At 46.5% G+C, this 22,619-nt stretch overlaps 1 protein-coding gene across 1 annotated transcript in view; it reads right to left on the minus strand.

Moving 5' to 3' along the window:
- Positions 1 to 22,619, minus strand: part of LOC147725827 (uncharacterized) — a 174,628-nt gene that overhangs the window by 138,826 nt on the left and 13,183 nt on the right. The window contains exon 2 of the mRNA XM_086960003.1: positions 15,245 to 15,485. Within this exon, the coding sequence (XP_086816129.1) occupies positions 15,245 to 15,485 (241 nt within the window). The remainder of the gene's footprint in view (positions 1 to 15,244; positions 15,486 to 22,619) is intronic.

The following is a 22,619-nucleotide window of genomic DNA, read 5'->3' on the forward strand; positions in this document are numbered from 1 at the left end:
GGCTTTTCTCCACAGCCCTAAGCCATGGTATGTAATTGGCCCGCTCACTTTTTAGACAATCCGAAATAATATCACTGGTCAGAGAGGCCGCTGAATTCAGCCATATTTTCAGCCAGAACAGGGCAGGTCTAGATCTTTTAAAATCCTCTGTGTAGGGGAGATTCAATTCCCTATGGCACACATAAGTTAGGGCAGAGATAACCCCCTCAAGACCTTCCTACAAAATCTTTTCTCCTCGGTCTGTATATTAGTACAGTTCGAGTATCCCCACACCTCAGCACCATAGGTTCATGTGGGTAAACATTGGGTCTTATAGATTTGCAGCAATGGTATGATAACCTCTGCATGTTTAGGTTGACAGAAGGAGGTTATAGAGTTAATAGCTCTGCCCAATTTGTTCCTCCCCTGGACAACATGAGGCTGCCATGATCCAGAGTCAGAGAACAACAGGCCTAGATATGGAAAAGTGCATGTGCTTTTTAAAACATTAATCGTCGACAAGATTTGGTTAATTTTATGTTTTTAGGGCCACAACACATTATAAATGATTTATTAAAAATAGTGCAAAGGCCAAGATCTGCCATATATGTGACAAATCCTGATATTAAAGTGCGCAGTGCATTGGGTGTGCAGCCCATAAGGACCGCATCATCTGCATAAAGAAGTGCGGGAAGTAGTTTACCATTTACGTGCGGGACATCAATTGTTAGCTTACACACAAAACTACTTAATTCATTTATGTACAAGATAAAAAGCAAGGGGGCCAGGACGCAGCCCTGTCTGACCCCCCTGCCTATTAAAATATCAACGGAGACTTCACCATCATTATTCAATCGAACTCGGGCTCTCAATTCGCTGTGTAGGTGGGCCAAAAAATAAACCAAGGGTTCATCTAAACCATAATTCAACAAAACTGACCATAAACGAGAACGGTTAACAAAATCAAAAGCAGAACTTAAATCCATAAAACCTAAATACAAAGGGGATTTTTTGGGGATGGTATATTTGGCCATTAATACATTTAAATTTAGGCATTGCTCCACAGTTCCCACGTTGCTTCTAAAACCTAACTGGCACAGGTGTAGAATAGCATTATCCTCTGCGCAGGTTCTGATCCTGTTAAAGATGACCCTGCCAATGATCTTCAGATTGTTATCTAATTAGGATATCCGGCGATAACAGCCAGGGTCAAATCTATCGACTTTTTAAAAAAAAGGCACAATGATGCTATTTGACCATGTTAATGGGACTGGGGTATGAGATAGATTATTGAAGATGTTACACAATAAAGGTGCCCAGAAGTCAGGTTCTGATTTGATTTGGTCGATGGATAAACCATTGGGCCCTGGAGCTTTGTTCCCCGCGCTTTCTGAGATAGTATCTTCCACCTCCATTATGGTGATGTTCAGTGTAGTTAAAGGGGGGGCAGTACCCGTGGAATTAAGTGTTGCCTCATAGATTTTTGAAAAATGGTCCACCCACACGTCCCATGATATATTGCAATTTATGGGGTTGATATTTGATCCCATTGATCTCAAGTTCTTAACCTCGCTCCGGAACCCGGTGACATCTCTCAGCGATGCTGTGCGCATGAGGGAATCCCAGTGGTCTTTTAATAACTCCTCTGATCTTATTTTTAGAGTACGCTTGTAGCTAGACCTCAGTCTCCTCACCACTGACTGGTCCTGTAGATCAGCTGTGAGGGCAGCCCTTAGTTCCCGATTTGCTTTGGAACATGAGGTGTCGAACCACCTTGGGTGTTTGTGATTGCTAGCTAAGGCTGGTTTAGAGCTCTCCTTTTTTATGGCCTTACAAAGACCTGTGAAGGCCTCAACAATGTCATGTTCAGAGCTATCGGTGGATAGACAAACAGACACTAATAACGGGTGCTTTTTAATAATACAAGTTAAAACCCCCGTATTATCTATCCCCCTCCAGACCACCCTAAGTATGTCTGTGGATGCCACCAGATTTTTTGCCCAATTTCTCTATGGTTCCCCTGTCTTTTGAAGGATTTAAGACTAATTAGAATCGGGTAGTGATCACTATGTGAGGCACTGGCAACCTCGGCCTTTAATAAGAGATCCCCTAACAGAGAAGATATAAATACATAGTCTATTAAAGTTGAACTCCCACGCCCTACATAGGTGGCCTCAGGTCCTTTGTTCACAGTCGTGTTTGCCTTCTCCATAACATTAGCTAGGTGGCTTGTAGCTAAATAGTTGCGCAATTCTTGCCTCTTTTACAGCTAGGGGTTCTTGGGTAGATGTGTGCATTGAAATCGCCTCCTAAACAAATACCATCAAATTTACCATATTTATGTCCATCAACAATTTCATCAATAAAATCAAATAGTCTTATAAAATTAGCATTGGGATGAGTTGTGAAGTCATTGTTATAAAAATTAATTAACCATAGCTTTATCCTGCTAGTATATGTCAACGCCTGAAAATTCTTATCGTTAGTAGGCAGTGTTTCAGTTTTAACTCGTGCCGTGATCTTGACCCTAATGGATAGGCCCCCACTAGTTCGGCCCATGGCCGGGATGGGTACAATTTGGTTATAACAACTATATCCTTCTTGAAGCAGGGGGCTGGTGCACCAGGTTTCCTGGAGCATTAGGATATCGAAGTTAGTAACCCAGTCTATCCACTCCTTGATTTTCATTTTTGCATTAAGACCAGCGATGTTACAACTCAAAATGGTCAGATCATCGGATGGTATGGGGGTAATGGAGCCCTGGGGAGATGTTAAAATGTTAGATGGTAACACAGACACTCTAAGCCCAGTAGGCACCATTACATTGGGGCAGATTGGCAATTCTTCCACAGGATCAATTATATTCAGGTGATCGCTAGCTGCTATATCAGAGAGGATAGGTGATCTTGGTCAGTCCAAGGTGCCCAGCTCAGATAGTGCACTGTATCTATTAAATAGTGGATATGGTGGTGGAGCTTGGCTAAATGATCTCCTATACAAGTAACCCAATGGTAGAGAGGTTATAACAGTTGTTGGGCCAGGGTAGATGTTGTTGCTGCTAAGTATATATTTAGCTGTACCAGGGTGCCTAAAATTAATTACAATGCAATCGCCATTAATGTTCTTAAATAGGGGACCAACCCAGCTTACTCGACGTGCTGACAGGATTTCGTTCGAGATATTATGACCTACCCCTTCATGTTTACACAGCCAATCAATGCATTTGGTATTCAGCTGGACCCAGGACTCTCCTTGTCCCTCCTTAAGTGGTGGTACGCCTGCTAAGATTAAGACATAAGGGCATGCGTCTGGGGGTAGGTGAAGGGCAGGTCCCTGGAGTTTTGTGGGCCTAATAGCAGTAGCTTGTCCCTTATCTGAGCCAGTGTTAGTTGGTGCTCCTGATTTAGTGGTGTCTGTGGTAGGGCCACCCTTAGGTGTGCCGCTAGCCGTACTGATGGAAAAGGGGGATCCAGCTGCTACTGCCGGAGTGTACTGTGGTTTCGTGGCAGATTGGATTTTCCCTGCAGTGTCGCTCCTAGGTGCAGCATTAGGTGTTGGTATACTACTGCTAATGGTATTGGGCCCACCACCCAAAATGACCTTACTAGCAGACTCCAGATCTTTCAGGAGGCGATCTCCCCTCATTAGATCGAGACTAATCACCCCTTTCCTTTTTACGTCTTCCTTTTTTACAAGGTTTTCCAATCTATCCAATCTTTTAAAAATAGTATGAAACTGTTTGATCATTTGACTTTCCATTTGTTTAAAAATTGTATCAACAATAGTCTCAATAAGATTCCCATTGGTCTTTGGTTGGATAATACTTTCAATTAGCGGCTCAGTCTGTGTGCAGGCAGAGATATGTCCTTCTTTTAAGAAAGTTTATGGAGATGCAACAGGAGCCCCATCGGCAGGTTGCGTAGACTCATTGGTGTCAGTGCGACCCCCTGGTAGTTGTTTGTTCCCTCTAGTCCACATACTCTGTGGGGTCGGTTGGCTCTTATTGCGAGGGGGTTGTTTCCTCTTGTTTACTGTTAATTTGGAGGCGCCTCTTTTTCTTTTCGCACCTCCAGACTTGTTGCTCGGGTCAAGTGGTCAATGACAGTTTGTACAACAGGGTCAGGCAAAGAGTCAATAATAGTGGTAGAGCTACTACCCCCAGGCAACGGTACCAACAGATTGGCAAGCGGGTAGGTTTCATAACTGTAACCACGGGGTAAAGCGGCAGAACATTATTAGAATTTGCTTATAATGGCTCTGTATGAGCATTTGTGAGGCCCATCAACATTCTCCTCTCGGTATTGGCAATTTCATTTGTTACCATGTTAAATGCATTTTCCAGCATGCTTTCAAAGGAAGGCGGGAGAACTAAAGATCCCTTGGGTGCCTGTGTCACTGTACTAGTGTTTCGTTTCCCCATTATAATTTCAAATGTTTCGGGCTCACCTTTTGTAGAAACTTAGAGTGGTGGCCCGCCCGACCACTGTTGACCTCTGAGGGCCTAAGAGGGCCCACCCTTTGCCCGGGCTTTGCCCGGCGTCACGCTCGCATCCTGCAAGGCGGGATGTGGCTTGATTTAAAGCGCCTCCTGGCGCTGCAATGTCATGCGCGGCTTCCGGCCGCCTGGGATGCTGGACCTTGAAGTCCGCTGGGCCCGCTCACCACACAGCGGCTACACAGATGGAGCAGTGCAGCAGCGGGGAGCAGGCACCCAGGACAACTCCGTCAGTCGGGGTCAAGTGACAGGATTAGGTAGGGCTTCAGGCAGGGCTTCTGACTTTTTAGGGCGATGCTGGGTCTCCTGCTATCACTCCGATTTCGACTCCCCCCCATTAGCTAATGCTCGCTTTTATCACCCCAACCAACATCCAAGTCTTCGAAATATATCTTTAAAATGTTCCGTTAATGATGTTGTCTAGTTTACTTCAGAGTAATGTTGTCTGACAGACTTTGTGATGGCAGGGACATGTTAGGGATTTTGGGTGCCAAGGGCCAAAACTATTTTGTGAGCCCCTGTTCAGTACATGTTTGAGTTTAAATGATTTATTTTCAGCTCTGCCATACCCTATTTAGCCAGACTACTAACGGTGCACAGGCACTGTAGTCAAAATTCTAAAATCGTTTACAGCTAATATTCAGAGATAGTGATGTGTTTTCACTGTTATAACAAAGCAGCCGCCCACTAATTTTACAGTGAAAAATATCTGTGATATCCTCCAATTTCTCATATGTGAGGACCCGCTTGGATCTAACTTTTTCATGGTTAACTTTTTTATGGTTGTTGCATAAAACAAACAAATTTCTCTACAAATAGTAATAGACACCCTCACATCAATGACATTAAAAAGAAATTAAACAAAATGGTATTCGCAAGAATCTGTTTAGGAATTATTCCAGTCCATCAGGGCAAAAACAGAAGTGTCTCTATCAAGGTGCCCCTGGAAGGCTGGATTGTAGTGCATTTAGATGTCTCCTTTTGTAATTTAGGGCGAAAATCTTAATGGGGCACGACATGCCCATACTTGTGTACAGGGGTGAGTGAGGCGACCATATGAATTTGGGTGCGCATGTTAGCGCAGAGTTGGACGAATAAATGTAGGGTTAGTGGTGGGCTTATTGGAGTGAGATTGCAGATTGAACAGTGAGGGGGACAGGTGAGTGAAGTGTCACAAGTGCAGGTTGAGGAGTGTGCTCTTGTGACTGCAGGGTGAGGTACAGGGTGAAAAGCGCAAGTGCATTGTGAGTGCAGAGTGATCACTGTGAGTGGAGGGTAAGTGGGTGAATGGTGTGAGTGCATAGGGATCAGTGTGAGTGCAGGGTGAGCGGTTGAATGGTGTGAGGGCATGGTGATCAGTGTGAGTGCATTGTGATCGCTGTGAGTGCAGAGTGATCACTGTAAGTGGGTGAATGGTGTGAGTGCATCGGAGTCAGTGTGAGTGCTGGGTGAGAGTGAAAGTGAAGGGCGAGAATGAGGAGTGAGTGATCTGAATGCAGGGTGCATTCCCAGACACTTGAAGTAACTCAGCATGTTATTGACGGTAGCGTAGAGTTTCAAATGTGTTAAACTATAGTTCAAGTTCAAGTTTAACATTTGAATAGCGCACTACTCACCCAGAGGGTCTCAAGGCGCCTGAGGGAAGGGGGTATTTTATTTGTCGAATATCCAAGTTTTTAGTTGTTTTCTGAAGGAGATGTGGTTCTGTGTGAGGCGAGGGTGGGTGGGGAGAGAATTCCAGGATTTGGCCACTAAGTAGGAGAAGGATCTTCCACCCATGGTGGATTTATCGATGCGTGGAATTGCGGCGATGGCTTGATTGGACGATCGTAGTTGGCGGGTGGGGGTGTAAAAGGACAGGCGCGTGTTGAGGCATTCGGGTCCTAAGTCATAGAGGGCTTTGTGTGCGTGGGTGAGGAGACGGAACGTTATTCTCTTATTGACGGGTAGCCAGTGGAGGTCTTTCAGGTGACCGGAAATGTGAGCTTGACGGGGGATGTCTAGTATGAGTCTAGCTGAGGAAATTGGATGCGTTGGAGTTTTTTCTATAGTTTGGCTGTGGTTCCGGCGTAAAGGGTGTTTCCGTAGTCCAGTCGGCTTGTGACTAGTGCGTGGGTGACCTTCTTTCTTGTTTCGATGGGGATCCAACGGAAGGTTTTTTTGAGCATACGTAGGATGTTGAAGCATGATGATGAGACGGCGTTGACTTGTCTGGTCATCGAGAGGGAGGAGTCCAGGATGAAGCCCAGGTTACGTGCATGGCCCGTAGGTATGGGTGCGTTTCCCAGGGCCGGTGGCCACCATGAGTTGTCCCAGGCGGAGGGGGATGAACCTAAGATGAGGACTTCCGTTTTGTCCGAGTTCAGTTTTAAACAGCTGTTCTTCATCCACTCGGCTACTTCTTTCATCCCTTAGTGTAGGTTGGTTTTGGCGGTGTTTGGGTCTTTGGTGAGGGAGAGGATCAGCTGGGTGTCGTCTGCGTAGGAGATGATGTTGAGGTTGTGTTGGCACGCGATGGATGCGAGGGGACTCATGTATACATTGAAGAGGGTGGGACTGAGTGATGATCCTTGTGGTACACCGCAGATAACTTCGGTGGCCTCTGATCTAAAAGGGGGGAGGCGGACTCTCTGGGTTCTTCCGGCGAGAAACGAGATGATCCAGTTCAATATTTTTCTTTGTATTCCGATGTTGCTGAGGTGTTGTATAAGGGTGCTATGACAGACTGTATCGAAGGCTGCGGAAAGGTTGAGTAGGATGAGGGCAGATGTTTCTCTGTTGTCCAGTAGTGTTCGAATGTCATCTGTTGCTGCGATGAGGGTGGTCTTGGTGCTGTGTTTGGCTCTGAAGCCGGACTGTGAAGGGTCGAGGGAATTGTTGGATTCGAGGAAGGCAGCGAGCTGACTGTTGACGGATTTCTCAATGACTTTGGCAGGGAATGGGAGGAGCGAGATGGGGCGGTAGTTCTTAAGTTCAGTGGGATCTGCTGTAGGTTTCTTCAGAAGGGCGCTGAGTTCGGCATGTTTCCAGCTTTCCGGGAAGGTAGCTGAGTTGAGGGAGCAGTTGATGACGTCTCGGAGGTGGGGTGCAATAATGGAGTCTGCTTTGTTGAAAATGTGGTGGGGACATGGGTCGGTTGGTGATCCTGAGTGGATGGAGTTCATCAGGCGGATGGTGTCTTCAGTGGTGATTGGGTTCCAGGCGCAAAGGTTGTTGGAGGGGGGTTTTAGTTCAGAGTTGGGTGGGGTGGACTGGTCTCCAGACTGGTTTTCACAGCTGTTATGTATGTCAGCGATTTTGTTGTGGAAGAATGAGGCTAGGGAGTCGCAGAGGTCTTGGGATGGAGTGATGTCGTTGGTGCCGGCGGTGGGGTTGGTAAATTCTTTGACAATGTTGAATAGTTCCTTGCTGTTGTGGGCGTTGTTGTCAAGTCGATCCTTGAATGCTGATTTCTTGGTGGATCGGATCAGCTGGTGTTGTTTGCGGGTGGCGTTCTTGAAGGTGGTCAGATTGTCAGTGGTTGGGTTTTTTCTCCAGGTTTTCTCGAGGGTGCGACAGATCTTCTTGGATTTCTTGAGGTCATCGTTGAACCAGGGGGCTTTTTTGCTACCTGGCTTGATTTGATGTTTTTTCAAGGGTGCTAGTTCATCAGCGCTGTGGGTGATCCATTGTGTGAGGTTGGTGGCTGCAAGGTTTGGGTCCGATGATTTTGCAGGAGAGTTTTGGTGAAGCGATGTGAATAAATGGTCGGTGGTAATTTTGTTCCAGTTTCTGCGGGGAATTGGTTGTGGGTGGTTGTGGGCCGTAGTCTTATTGTAGTTGAAGTGAACGCAGCTGTGGTCTGTCCAATGGAGAGCTGTGGTGTGATTGAAGATGTGCTTGCTGGAGGTGAAGATTGGGTCGAGCGTGTGTCCTGCATAGCGGGTGGGGGTGTTAACAAGTTGTTTGAGTCCGAGATTGGCGAGGTTGTCCAGAAGGGTGGTGGTGTTGATGTCGTTGTTCTTTTCCAGGTGGAAGTTGAGGTCTCCCAGTAGAATGTAGTCCTCGGAGGGGAGGGCGTGTGGACTGGTGAAGTCAGTGATGTCTTCGCTGAATTCTGTGCGGGATCCTGGTGGCCTGTAGATGAGGGTGCCTCTGAGTGTGGTCTTGGGGTCGGTGTGGATCTGGAAGTGAGGGTGTTCGGCGGCTGCGAGGTTATCGTCGGAACAGGACGTGATGCAGATGGTGTTCTTATGGATGATGGCGATGCCTCCTCCTGTTTGGTTGATGCGGTCCTTTCGGATGATCTTGTAGCCGTCCTAGATGGCTATGGCGATGTCGGGTGCTGATTAGGCGTTCATCCAGGTTTCCTGTAAGAAAGGTGACGTCCGGCGATGTGGTGTCGAGTAGGTTCCAGAGGTCAATGGCATGTCTGTGGACCGAGCGGGTGTTGAGCAGGATGCACTTCAGGTGGTTAGTGTCGGAGCTTGGTTTGGGGTTTGTGGATTGGGTGTGGGTCTTGATGCAGTCGAGCTTGCAGGAGTGGCAGGCGAAGGGTCCATGGGTGTGTCCTGGGGCGGCTTGGTAGCAGTTTGGGGTCAGCCGGGGTTAAGGGCTGAGAGGGTTGCGCTGTCGTACGTTATGCGGGAGGAGTGGATTTTGCAGGGGCCAGGGGGTCTGGCGCTGGGCGCGGTCCAGGCGCGGACGGGCGTAGACGGGCTTACCTTAGGCGTGCCTTTGGCGCATGGGGCGCGTCCACTGCGCGTGAACGCTGCGCAAAAATGCATCTGACATAAGTGGAGAGTGGAGGGGGGAGGAGCGAGGGAGGAGCAGCTGGGAGGCGGGAGCGGGGTGGAGAGGACGGGCTCCGAGGCACAACAACAACAAAATGGCAGCAAAAGCAAAACCGGAACAGGTTGGGGCACAAATATGAATTACGCTGTGGGCAGTGGCACTAGCACAATCAGGCACTATTATTTAAATTCTATTATGCACTGATCCCTCAACAAACCTAGTCTTATGATTAGGGTTGCCAGCTCATTATTTTGATGTCACAGAAGGTGTAAAAATAAGCAGTCACCTAAAGCTGTATTTTCAGCATTTGTCTGTGCATACTTTGAATATAAAGAACTTTTAATTGTTTTCTAGAGCTGCCTGAATGATCAATGACTGATAATAAAAGGGAACAAAGATAAAAAAAAGTCACATTACAAATGAATCTACAAAAAGAAGGGAGGGACCGGGAGCTTGTCAACATTACAAATGAATACATACTTCTTATTTATAACCATATTTAGAAATTTGCAAGCTGTTTAAACAACACATGTCTGGCTGGCATTTTGCGCGCCTGCCTTTGTAATTTTAAAAGAAACTTTCAGGGACGTTTTAAGGATTTTGGGGCCCGTGGGCCAAATGTATTTTTGGGGCCCCTGTTCGGACCGGCTTTGATTTTATTATCTAGTCTCAGCTCTTTCCTGCCTTCTTTGGTCAAATACTAAATGTGTGTACATCGGATATTCAGGGATAGTGATGTGTGTTTTCAGTATGTAACACAACAGCAGTTCACTAACATTACTGCAAATAATCTGTCACACCCTCCCATTTCTCATATGTGAGGTCATGTATTGATCTAAAATATTATTTTTGTATGGATGTTGCATGACGCATAAACACATTTTGTTTGCAAAATGTCTTTAATAGACATTTACAAATTAAAAATGAATGATTGAAAAACGCTATTTCCAACATTGTGCTTTAAAATGATTCAAGGTCATGAAGGCAAGACTCTGTAGAATAGAGCTAGCTCTTTCACAACCCCCCCCCCCCCACACTCCCATCCCCTTTGAAAGTCTGGGGTACTGGTCTAGAGCCCAGTTTTTTTTTTAATTTTATTTTTTATTTTACTGAATTTTATATAGCGCGAACTTGACCTGAATCAGGTACCAGAGCGCTTTACATAGCACCAGTTGCATTACATGAGGACATATTCAATTTTTTTTGTTAGGCCCGAGGAGATTGTGATTTGCCGAGAATCACAGGATCACAGGATGTTCAGCTTTATTGCCGAGACTCGAACTCTGGAAACTTTGTCTCTGTTCTGGGAAGAGGTAACTCTCCCAGGAGGTGGTTAATTCATAGAGCTGAAATGCTTCAGCTGCAGTGGGAGGCGAGGGGTCTCCTCTTCTAAAACCGAAAGTGTGTCTGTTTGTTTGATTTCGGTTTTAGCAGAGAAGACTCCTTGCCTCCCACTGCAGCAGAAGCTGTCAGCTCTGTGAATTAACCCCCTCCTGGGAGAGTTAACATGACAAAAGAACGGGTACCTCCTGCCCCATCGATCTCCCCTCCCTCCCCATTCCACATACCAGAATCCTCAAAGAAGACTTGCACGGAGGACGGAGGGACGCAGGGAACAAAGGTCAGATTGAAGTGGAGTGCGCACCCCCTGGGAAGGTGTCGCCCCCCCCCGGGGGGCGTGCCCCACAGATTGAAGAACACTGCTGTAGACGGAAGGAAATTTTAGACACAGGACCTATAGGCTATAACTCAGAAGATAGAGGTGCAATACGGGGCTTCCCGCAGAGAGTATATAACATTGACCATAATACAAGCTTCGCAATATGGGATCATACTAGGTTTTCCGTTGTTGCGTAAACACAGTCCTGAAATCAATTGGATGACCTGTACAGTGCACATGAATTCTCCCTACTGTTTGGAGCTTTACCTAAGTGTACCAGGCAGACCTGCTACAGCACTGGCATTGGGGATGGTTATAGACATGGCAGCTGAAAAGGACATTCAACTACCCACAGTCTACCAGGAATATGTAGACGTGTTTTACGTTGTCCAGGCGGAAGAACTACTACCCCATAGACAGTACAACTGTCAAATTGACTTAGTTCCTTGGGCAGTAGTAACTAGTGGGAGAGTTTACGTCTTGACAGAGCCCGAGAATATCCACCCGAGAGACTATCTGGATAAATACTTGGAGCTAGGATTTATCCGTCCCTCTAAATCTAATGTGGGTTCTCCGCTTTTTTTAATACCAAAGACTAACAACGAGCTCAGAGCCAATAATATCTTCAGAGCCTTGAACTCTATCACGGTGTAGCACCTATACCCCTTACTGCTAATCCCTGCATTACAAGAACAAGTAAAAAAGGCTAATATATACACCAAATAATACCTCAAGGGAGTCTATCATCTGTCTTGCATAATGAGTGGCGACGAGTGGAAAACGGCATGTAAGACCCGTTATGGATTGTTTGAATATCTAGTGATGCCGTTCGGGTTATACAACGCACTCAAAGCATTCCAATACTTCTTAAATGATATCCTACATGAGATCCTGGACCAATGCGTTGTGGTGTATATCAATGATATTCTTATATATTCAGAAAATGAGAACGCAAACACTCAACATGTGGAATCCGTACTACAGCTCCTGCAGAAACAACACCTGTTCTGCAAACTAAGCAAATGTGAATTCCACGTTCGTACAGAGGAATTCCTGGGGGTCATGCTTACTCCCTCCTGACAGGAAATGGCTGAAAGAAATATGACAGTTTTGAAGGACTGCCCTCCTCCCCAGAACGTTCGGGATGTTCAGTGCTTCATCGGTTTTGCAAACTTCTATTGTCGATTCAGCAACCAGTTCTCCAAACTGGTCACACCCATTACACAACTGCTGAGAAAAGCACAGAAGTTTGAGTGGAGTAAAGAGTCCCACGATGCATTCCTTGCATTAAAACAGTCTTTGTAACAGACACCACCCTGATTCAAAGAAACCATACGATGTGGAGGCTGATGCCTCTGACGTTGCGTTGGGAGTCGTGTTCTCAAAGACACTCATCCACATGCCAACTTCATCCAGTGGCCTACATATCTAGAAAACTAAATGAAGCGGAAAGGCATTACAACGTAGCGGAAAAGGAAATATTAGCCATTGAGTATGCCTTCTTGGAGTGGAGACACTTTCTAATGGGAGCCAAGCATATGGTAACGATATATACCAACCACCGGAACTTACAATTCACGACAGCCGCTAGACACTTAACCCCTCGTCAACTCCGATGGATGTTGTTCTTCTCAGAATACCATTTCATTATCACATACTGGCCTGGCTCTGAGAATAGAAAAGCAGATGCCCTCACTAGGCAGTCATATTCTACAGATCCTGATTTTACACCGGAACAATCAATCATTAACCCCGCCAAGGTCCTGTGTTTTATACAACCGGAAACATTCCACAAGAAAGTAGTGGAGAACCTGGCTAAAGAGCCATACAGAATGGCAGATAAAGAAACTGTATTTTAGTACCTATCGAGAAAGTGAAGAAACAAATATTTAGTTGGTGTCATTAATCACCTAGTGCTGTACATTATGGGACAGGAAAAAATGTGGATCGCATAAACAGATAATTTTGTTGGCTATCTTTCCAGGTGAACATTAAAGACTGGATAAGAACATGTAAAATATGTGCAAAAATGAATTCAGTCCACCTACGCCTACAGGGTTTATTGCAGCCTCTCCCTACTCTGAATGGGCCTTGGGAGAACATCTCATTAGACTCCCTTGTTAGTCTACTGATGGATAAAGAATGTACTGTGATTCTGGTAGTCGTTGACTATTTATCTAAGATGGGATACTTTGTGGCATGTAAGAAGGTTCCTTCAGCGGCCCAGTGAGCTCAATAACTAATGAGACAAGGAGTTTGCTTGCATGATTTACCAAGTACCATAGTATCAGATAGGGATTCTCAGTTCACGTCCCAGTTCTGGAGAGTGTGGTGTGAGTCTCTACATATAAATACAGCCTTGTCTATGATTTTCCATCCACAAACGAATGGGCAGACAGAGCGTCTCAACCAGACGCTTATGCAGTATTTGCGTTGCTATATTGATAACAGCAAGGTGAAATGGGTGGATTGTCTTTGGCTAACCAACGCCACACATGGGGGTCATATTATCAAGGGCCATATCGTCGCTTTAGCGGGACTTTTTCCCCCGAAAGCAGCGATATTTTTATCATCCTATTAGCAAGCTGTCACTAACAGCAGTTAGCAACAGCTTTTAGGCAATAGCTACAGGTTTGGGGCCCTCTTTGCATGTCAGCGACATTTATCGCTAATGACATGCAAAGTTGATGCACCCAAACTGTTAGCGACTGAAAACAGTTGGTAACAGAGCTATCACCTTTTAGCAAGGTAGGCGAAGCGCTAATCACGAATATCGCTATAACCTAACGCCTGCTAAAAAGTTGACTTACCTGTATAGTCAATGGGGGGTGGATTATCAGATTGAGCCCCCATTGGCGTTAATGCAAGAATATAGCTGGATTTTCAGCGATATTCTCACATTTCGCCGCTATTGTCGGATATTTTATCGCTCTAGAGATAAACGTTGCTATTAGCATGTAATCTCTGCGATAATATCCAGTGATAGGTGGCGTTAAAAAAGTGCACTAAGCGCATTTAGCGATAAATATCGCTATTTGTTGCTAATAGGCCCCATAGTTCCATCAATACCTCCCTGTTTTACTGTACCTATGGACACAATCCAGGATTTCTTCCCTTTATCGATCCAACAGAAAACTGCAAGCTACCAGAAGTCAAAAAGAGGGTGGCCCATATTTGGAAAATCCTGGTGAAAACACAAGCATACCTGAAGACAACAAAAAGCAAGTCCGCTTTTGATAAACACAGATGACCTTGGCCGTTGAACAAAAATGGGGACAAAGTATGCTTATCTACCAAAAATATACGATTTAAAAAGCACAGCGTGTTTAACCCCAGGTACATTGGACAATACGCAATTAGTAAATGCATTAGTACAGTGATACTGAAGCTGAATCTACCATCACATCTACGGATCCACCCCGTCTTTCATCTATCCTTATTTAAGCCTACCTACACACCAGTCGAAACAGAAGCCTCCTCTTCTAGTAAACAATGACGCAGATTATGAAGTGCAGGGTATAATAGACTTCAAGCAGTGTGGCCGCACACTTTAGTATCTGGTGGCCTGAAAAGGTTACGGCCCTAAAGAGAATTCATGGGAGCCGGCATCTGGTGTTCATGCACCAAGACTAATACCTTCCTTTCACAGATGATTCCCGCAGAAATCAGGCCCATGTATCCTTGTAACTAATCTATGTACTGTATTTTGTACCGCTGTTCGTAACACAGTGCTCATGATGCCGAAAGTAAAACAAAAACTACCGTTCCCATGAGGCTGTGCGCTACGTGCGACACTGCGAGCACCGCCCATAAAGGAAGAAGCAGTACTCGCCTCGGTTAATGAGTGAGGTTTATATTTGCTTCTTCACATGTTCCAGGTTCCTTGTGGCCACCAGCGACTGCCCAGGGTAGGGGTGGGGAGTGGAGAAGTAGTCATGAAGAAATCTCAATGAGTCACCAGAGGGGACCTGAAGCTACCAGCTCCAGAGGGTCTCCCGGCGCAGATGAACACTACCTGAGAGTTTGAAGAGTTGGGTACAACTTCCATAGGGTCGTGGGCTGAGTAGAGAAAGGGTGTCCTCTGTTCATGAAGAAAGACGGACGAATTGGGGGGCTTCATGGATGTATCAGACACCAGCAGCAAATCCCTGCTACAGAGACATGTTTGATGAAACACAGGATGAAGGACTAGGCGTGGGCTTGACTGCCCTTGAGCCCTGATCTTAGCAAGAAATGCATTGTAATCAAAAACACAGATTCTTGATAGGATGTAGATCTTATTAACACTGAATTCCTATTCAAAAGTGTGTGCCCAAACACTGACACAACAATCTCACCATAGTTCGGACAGACTGGAGATACTCCTCCATCATTACACACCAGTTTTATCTGCGAAAGATCCCAGTTGATGACGCGGATGTGGAATGTTGGGCTGTACATTGCGTTGTACTGGCGCTGTAAGTCTGAAGCCTTATAGCAAACATCCCCCTTGTGGGATCCATATTTAACAAACAAGCGACTAATTAGTCCTTGCTGTTTTTTTGATACTCTTTCACCTGGTCCAAGGATATGTTCACCCTAAGGGAGAAAAGAAAAGATGAGTCTGACAACACTGAGGGACATCATGCTGACAAAAAGGATTACTGAGATTAAAATATATAGAACTGGCAGGCAACAGATACACCTGACTTAGGAGCAAAGTAATTCATTCCTTCCACTTACAAAAATATAGACTTAGGACTGAGAGTGCCCGCATACGTTTACCTATGCAGTCATTCTTCTATCCATCCACACAATCACTCACTCATCCATGAATTGACCCATTTTTGTGTTCAGTGTCCTAAAGGTTACTGGGCTAGCCTAAGTGAAGTGCTTTATACCCGGCTTCTGGGCTCTTTTTCTCAGACCCTACTGAAACAGACCCACTACCACAGTAGCCATCAAGGTGACCAAGCTTTGGGATACCAAGTGACAGCCTCCTAGAACCATCTTCCCTTTGGGGCACAGTGAGCCATCTGCTCTTCTGTAATGCCATTAAACCCTGGCTTCAGATACATTAGGGTCTCCGCCGCCCCACCATCGGCTGCTCAGTCTTGATTCCATCTGAGTGGGTGTAGGTGAGACTTATAAAAAGGTGGAAAGCATAACATGACACCAGAGGTTGAGAGGGATTGAGACAGCAGCAGACAGGCAGGGATGCCTCACCCGTTGTATATCTCATTGTCCACGGGGAAACCATTCCTGCCTGATCTTCATGGAGTGGCTTTAAGCAGGCGGAGCATCTGGGTGGCTTCTGGGTGGTGTGCGCCTTCAGAAATAGGATAGATATATGAAGGGCTCTGTTACACTCATTGTCAGACTGCCCAGGGAAACCACACAAGGGAATATGAAACCAACACATATGTGATTGCTTCAGAAGACGGAGACGAGTTGGCCTAATGGCTAGGGCGATCGACCTCAGACCTGGGGAACTGGGTTTGAGTCTCGGTAATGACTCTAAAAACATCTTGTGATTCTGGGCCAGTCACCTAATCTCCCTGTGCCTAACAATAATGAATGTGTGTCTTCATGTAATGTAACTGGTGCTATTTAAAGTGCTCTGATACTCGATTCGGGTCACGTTTGCGTTATATAAAACTCTGTAAAATAAAAACGAGCATCTTATGACTTCCACCTCATTTATGACAGCTCTGTGCACCATTCCACTCGCTGGCTGTCCCCAATAACTAACACTGACAGGAATTACCAATGCTACAGCATGACACTCAGAGCAGATCAGAAGTGCCACATCTCTGGTAATCTATGAGGGGAAATATTAGTATTCCAGTGGGCAAGTAGATCCCTGCATCAAAAAGGATAAAGACAAATTAACCTTTTTTCCTTGATGAGGTCTTTGTAAATTCACAAACAGATGCACAACACCTCAATCAATCAATGAATCAATTATTTGTAGAGCACAATACTTACCCGCAAACGTCTCAAGGCGCAGGGGGGTGGTGGGAGGGAGGGTGAGCTGCTACTGCTTGAACAGCCAGGTCTTGAAAAGTCTTCCGAAGGTCAGCAGATCCTGGGTCTGACAAAGGTGGATGGGGAGGGTGTTCCATGTCTTGGCGGCAAGGTGGGAGAAGGATCTGTTGCAAGATAGAAGGAGGCTGGTGTGGCTGGGGTGCGGTGGGTCTGAGGTGTCAGCGGCTGATGGGGGGGCTAAGTGTTGAAGCTGTTGTGAATGTCTAAAATCTTGCGGTGGAAGAAGGTGGCTAGAGAGTCACAGATTTCTTGTGACGGTGGGATGTCGTTGGAGCTGGAGCTGGGGTTGGCGCATTCATTCACAATGTTGAAGAGCTCTTTGCTGCTGTGTGCATTGTTGCTGATGTGTTCCTTGGAGAAGGTCCTTTTGGCAGTTCGAATGAGTTGGTGGTGCCTGCTGCTGCCGTTCTTGAGGGCTGCATGGTTGTCCAGTGTCTTTTCGTGGCACCACTTCTTCTCGAGTCTTCAGCGGGTCTGCTTTGATGCTTGGAGGTCGGTGGTGAACCAGATGACCCTCTTATCAGATCGTCTGTTTGAGGGTTTCTTGATCAGGGTGAGGGTGTTGGTGTATTCATCGATCCACTGCTTGCAGTTACAGGCGGCTGTGTCGGTGTGGTCAATTGGTGGATCTCGGGCGAAGGTGGTGATTAGCTGGTTTTCGGTGATATTTTTCCAGCTGCGGTTGGGTATTCTTTGTGGGTGGTTTATTTATTTTTATTTATTATTTAGGCTTGTAGAGCGCGACAGCTACCAGTAGGGGTCTCCCGGCGCTAAAATACTGCAGCTAACAAGGGATGGATTGGCCAAGTAGGTTTAGATCGAAAAGCCAGGTCTTAACGGCTTTGTGAAAACAAATAAGGCTGTCCTCAGACCGGATGGCCAAAAGAAGGGAATTCCAAAACTTGGGCCCTAAGTAAGAAATGGAACGACCTCCCATTCTGGAAAGCTTGATCGTGGGAACTGAGAAAAGGCATTGGGAGGAGGAACGGAGAGAACGGGAAGGTGAATAAGATTTTACTAGGGTCTGTAGATCACTGGGTGCCACCTTGTGCCTGATCTTATGCATGTAGGTGAGAGCCTTAAACTTCACCTGGTTTTCAACCTTCAACCAGTGAAGATCACGGAGGCGGCTGGATATGTGGTCAATTTTGCAGCAACCGCTGAGAAGACGCACTGCAGCGTTTTGGACTAGTTGCAGGCATCGGGTGACAGCCTTGGCCGCCCCCAGGTAGGGTATGTTACCATAGTCTAACCAAGAGGTGACCAAGGCACTCACCACCGTCCTCCTTGTGTCCATCTGGCCACCATGTTTGGGCTCGCCCCCAGCCCCCAAGGACCAAATAAAAAGCTTGGGAGTCTGGCTTGACACTGCCCTGAATTTCTCCGTTCAAGCCACAAAGACTGCAGCCACCTGTTTTGGACTGATGAGGATGCTGCGGAAGGTGCTCCCTCTGCTTCCATTTCAGGCAAGGAGGATTCTAGTCCAGGCTCTCATACTATCTCGCCTGGACTATGGGAATGTCCTCTATATGGGAGCCCCTTCCTTTGTTATCCAGAAGCTCCAAGTCACCCAAAACAGTGCAGCTCGCCTGCTCTACAACCTTCCCCGCTGGCAGTCAGCAAGGAATGCCCTAAGGGAGCTTCACTGGCTTCCCATAGCGGCCAGAGTACAATTCAAGGCTATGTGCACTCTTCACAAAGCCTTTCATCATCTGGGCCCTGCAATCCTACAGCCTTTTGTCACTCCCTATGTTCTGTCACGTTCCCTTCGTTCCGGGACCCTCCAGCTGGCCTCCTCTACCAGAGTTAGGAGAGCCCGCTGGGGAGGCCGCTCCTTTTCTCACACCGCGGCTAAGCTCTGGAACACCCTTCCTCTAACCTTGAGAGGGACCACTAATCATCTTTCCTTCAGGAAAGCCCTGAAAACTCACTTGTTTGCCAACTCCTGCTGATCTACCCGAGCCCACGCTAATTTAGTCTTCTGTCATAAGCGCTACGAGGCCTCCGGGTAGATAGCGCTATACAAGTGAACTTTCAATTAAATTCATCAGGCAACATCCACAGAATCTTACGAAGCCAACGTATAATAGTGAAACATATGTCGGATACTTTACTGACTTGCCATTGCATTGTCAGGCCCCTGTCAATGGCAACGCCTAAATTTCGCACCTGCTCCACTGGTACAGGAAGGGGACCTAGGTTTGCTGGCCAGTGTCTCGAGGTCCACAGGTTAGGCTTCTGTCCTAGGACAAGGACCTCCGTCTTCTCGCCATTCAGCTTGAGAAGGTTGTAATTCATCCATTTTGCTATTTCTCCGAGACCAAACTGAAGGCAGGAGGAGGAGGCCTCGCCACAGTTCGTAAGTGAGAAGATAACCTGGGAGTCATCGGCATATGTGAATAATGTGAGACCGACGTTTTTAGCTATATGAGCCAGAGGAGTAACATATAAAGTAAAAAGTAGGGGACTAAGGATAGAACCCTGAGGAACACCATGGTACTGTACATAGGTATTGGAAGTGGAGGAACAGGAAAAAATTTGAAAAGAAAGGAGGCCAGCCAATCCAAAGCTAATCCTTCCACGCCCATGGTGGCTAAGGCGTCAAGAAGGATTTTGTGTGAGATGGTGTCAAACGCCGCGCTAAGATCAAGTAGTATCAGCGCGGCCGTTTCACCTTTGTCAAGCAGGGCCCGTAGGTTCTCTGTAACGCCCAGGAGAGTGGTCTCAGTCGAGAAACCCGTCCGGAAACCAGACTGCGAAGGATGAAGTAAGTTGTTGGAGCTCACATACTGATTAAGATGAAGATGGATGTGACGCTCCAGGACCTTGGAAAAAGCAGTTAACAATGAGGTAGTTGACAAGAAGCTCAGGATCGGCAGTTGGCTTTTTTAAAAGTGGAGTGACCATTGTATGTTTCCAGATGGCTGGAACCGTAGCAGTCTTTAGTGATAAATTCAGAATGGAACAGATTTTGGACAAATGCAGGGGATCGAGCGCCCTAAGTCCAGGAAAAGGGAGGGACTCCAAAGGGGAACCAGATTTTAAAGCAATTCCTGAGGACCCTCAGGCTGTAATTCAGGCCAAGCTAGGAGCGAGTGGGGATGGGAGGTCTCGGACCGAGTGCTTTCTCTACTAGAGCAGGTTGGGCTAAGGTCTTGTTATTAGAGTTACAGGTGGAGATGTCCTGGTGGATCTTCTCCACTTTCCTTAGGAAAAACTGGGCAATTCCCGTCTGTCAGAGGAGGAGTTTTAACTAATGTGGAAGAGCCTGCAAGATTTTTCACTAAGCTGAACAAGACTTTGGAATTGTCGATGGCATTTGTTATGGATTTCGCCACAAAGTTGGCCCTAGTAGAGGCACACGCTTTGTGGTAAGATTTTAAAGTGATTCTGTAGGTCAGAGCTGCATTCTGAGAATAGTCTTTGCGCCATAGTCGCTCAAGCTTCTTACACCGAGACTTCTCAGCTTTTAATGCCTCAGTGTACCAAGGGGCGGGCATCTTGTGAGATACATCCTGCTTTAGAGAAGCAGAGAGAACGGTATCAATGGCATTTTTTAACCAGAGGTCGATCAGCATAGCAGAAGTTTCCACATCAGCTAGTGTGGACAGTTCCAAAGGGAGGTGAGAGGCCAGAGCTTTATTCAGAGAACTGATGTCCAATTTCCTCCATGCCCTGCACCTTTCCGCATAGTTGCCTCTGTGCAGAGCCGCGGTGGTCATAGCCGGAATTCTAAAATTGACTAGATAGTGATCTGACCAAAGGACGGGCAAGGCCGGAAGACATTGTAGATCTGGCAGATTGGAGAAAATGGGGTCTAAGAGATGTCCACCTTTGTGTGTGGGACCTTGATTATGTAAAATGATATTCATCGCATGGAGGTCGGTGATCAAAGTTCTAGCTACATTATTGCTAAGATCATCCAAATGAATATTAAGGTCACCCACAAATAGAAGAGTACTAACGTTAGGCAGCAGGGAGGCAATGAGCTCAGACAGGTGAGTGACCCAGTCATTGACTGGACCTGGTGAACGGTAGATAAAAATGCCATTTAGGGAGATTTTGGGATGAAGGACAAGTCTAAAAGATGCGGCTTTGCAGTTTTGTAAATTGATACGGTCTAAAAAACATTGATACACGTTTTTAAAAATAATAGCAATGCCCCCACCAATTTTGGCCACCCTATCACACCTGACCATGGCGTAGTTAGTCGTAAGTGCTTCTGCGATATCTGGGCCCGAGCCTTCATGGAGCCACGACTCCGTAACGAAGGGGGCAGTTGGTTTGGTTGTGTGCATTGTTTCTCCTTGAAGGATAAGTGGATGCAGCGGTGGTAGGTCCAGTGGAGTTCAGTGGTGTGGCTGAAAGTGACATAGTTGCTGGTGGAAAATATGGGGTCAACCGTCTGTCCGGCGGAGTGTGTTGGTATCGACTGGTGCAGACCAGCTTGCTTTGGCCATGCCTTTGGCGCGCCAGCGATGTGCCCGTCATTAAGACGGGGAATTGAAAGGGAGGGGCAGCTTGGAGGCACGCGGGAGAGTGAAAGAGCGTATGGGCAAGCTGGGGCGGGGCCGCAGGAGATGCAGCGGTGGGAAAAAAATGGAGTGCAGCGGGGGAGAAAGAACCAGGGGGATACAGAGAGCAAAAATAAAAACAACAGATAAAAATGAGATTGACAGATGAGGCAAAAATAATATCCCAGGTACAGGCAACACAGTAGCCCAGAGGAACGGACTGAAATGCAGTGAAAAAAGTAGTGAAGTGAGTGTGGCCACAGGGGGCTTGAACTCGCAGCAGCAGCAGGCGTCGGGCACAAGCACAGACAGGTGAAGCTAGCTGTGCGGTGTGGGGGGCAACCTGCCTGAACACAGGGTTGGGGAAGAAGAGAGAACAATGCAGTGGACTGGCAGGGAAGTGAAAATAGTACTGTAGACTTTTCTGTTAAAAGGAGTTCCATTTTGGGTGGACCCTTACCCTCCAGAGCAGTCTTGTCAGTAGCTGCAGAGCAACAATAAAAGCATGTGTGCATCTGTCAGGAGGCCTTGTGCAGTGGCCAGATTTGCGAGAAACTTGAGATGATCAGAATTTTGATGTGAAGAGCACCATGGTGGTATCTGCTCATGGGAACTTCAAGTATCCTGCCTGCACACACCTCTCGCGGATTGTCTCTGTCATCTGATAAAGAGAACTTTAGAGACTATTCATAAGCATTGATGTCTGAGCTCTTTGGTGGAGTCCAGACCTTGCAAGGAAAGAGCCCACTGCAGCAGCTTCCATGAGGTGGTGTTGATGGTCATCAAAGACCACCGCGGGGTCAAGGTTTGACTGGACTGGGACGGCGGCCCGATTAGGAAAACTTCAGACTCTTAGAACTGAAGGACTAGAAGGCAATCCTTGAAGCAAGAATATAGTCATTCAATTTACGGGTATCAATTACCACTGCAAGATCACCCGGTTGGTTATATTTATCCTTTTCAGACATAGCATCTACTAGGATTTAGCGAGTTCAGTCATTTCTCTGTTCAATTCTTTGACAACTTAATTTTATAAATTCACAACACAATGAAAAAATGCAAATATGTTGTTCCATGCGTCACAAATTAAAACATTTTGGCCTTTCAGTTGTTTTAGATCCCAGCTACTGTGCTCTGTCCGAACTGACCTAATAAGATTTACCCCATCTGG

The sequence above is a fragment of the Lissotriton vulgaris genome, chromosome 3_1, assembly GCF_964263255.1.
Source record: "Lissotriton vulgaris chromosome 3_1, aLisVul1.2, whole genome shotgun sequence".
Classification (NCBI taxonomy): domain Eukaryota; kingdom Metazoa; phylum Chordata; class Amphibia; order Caudata; family Salamandridae; genus Lissotriton; species Lissotriton vulgaris.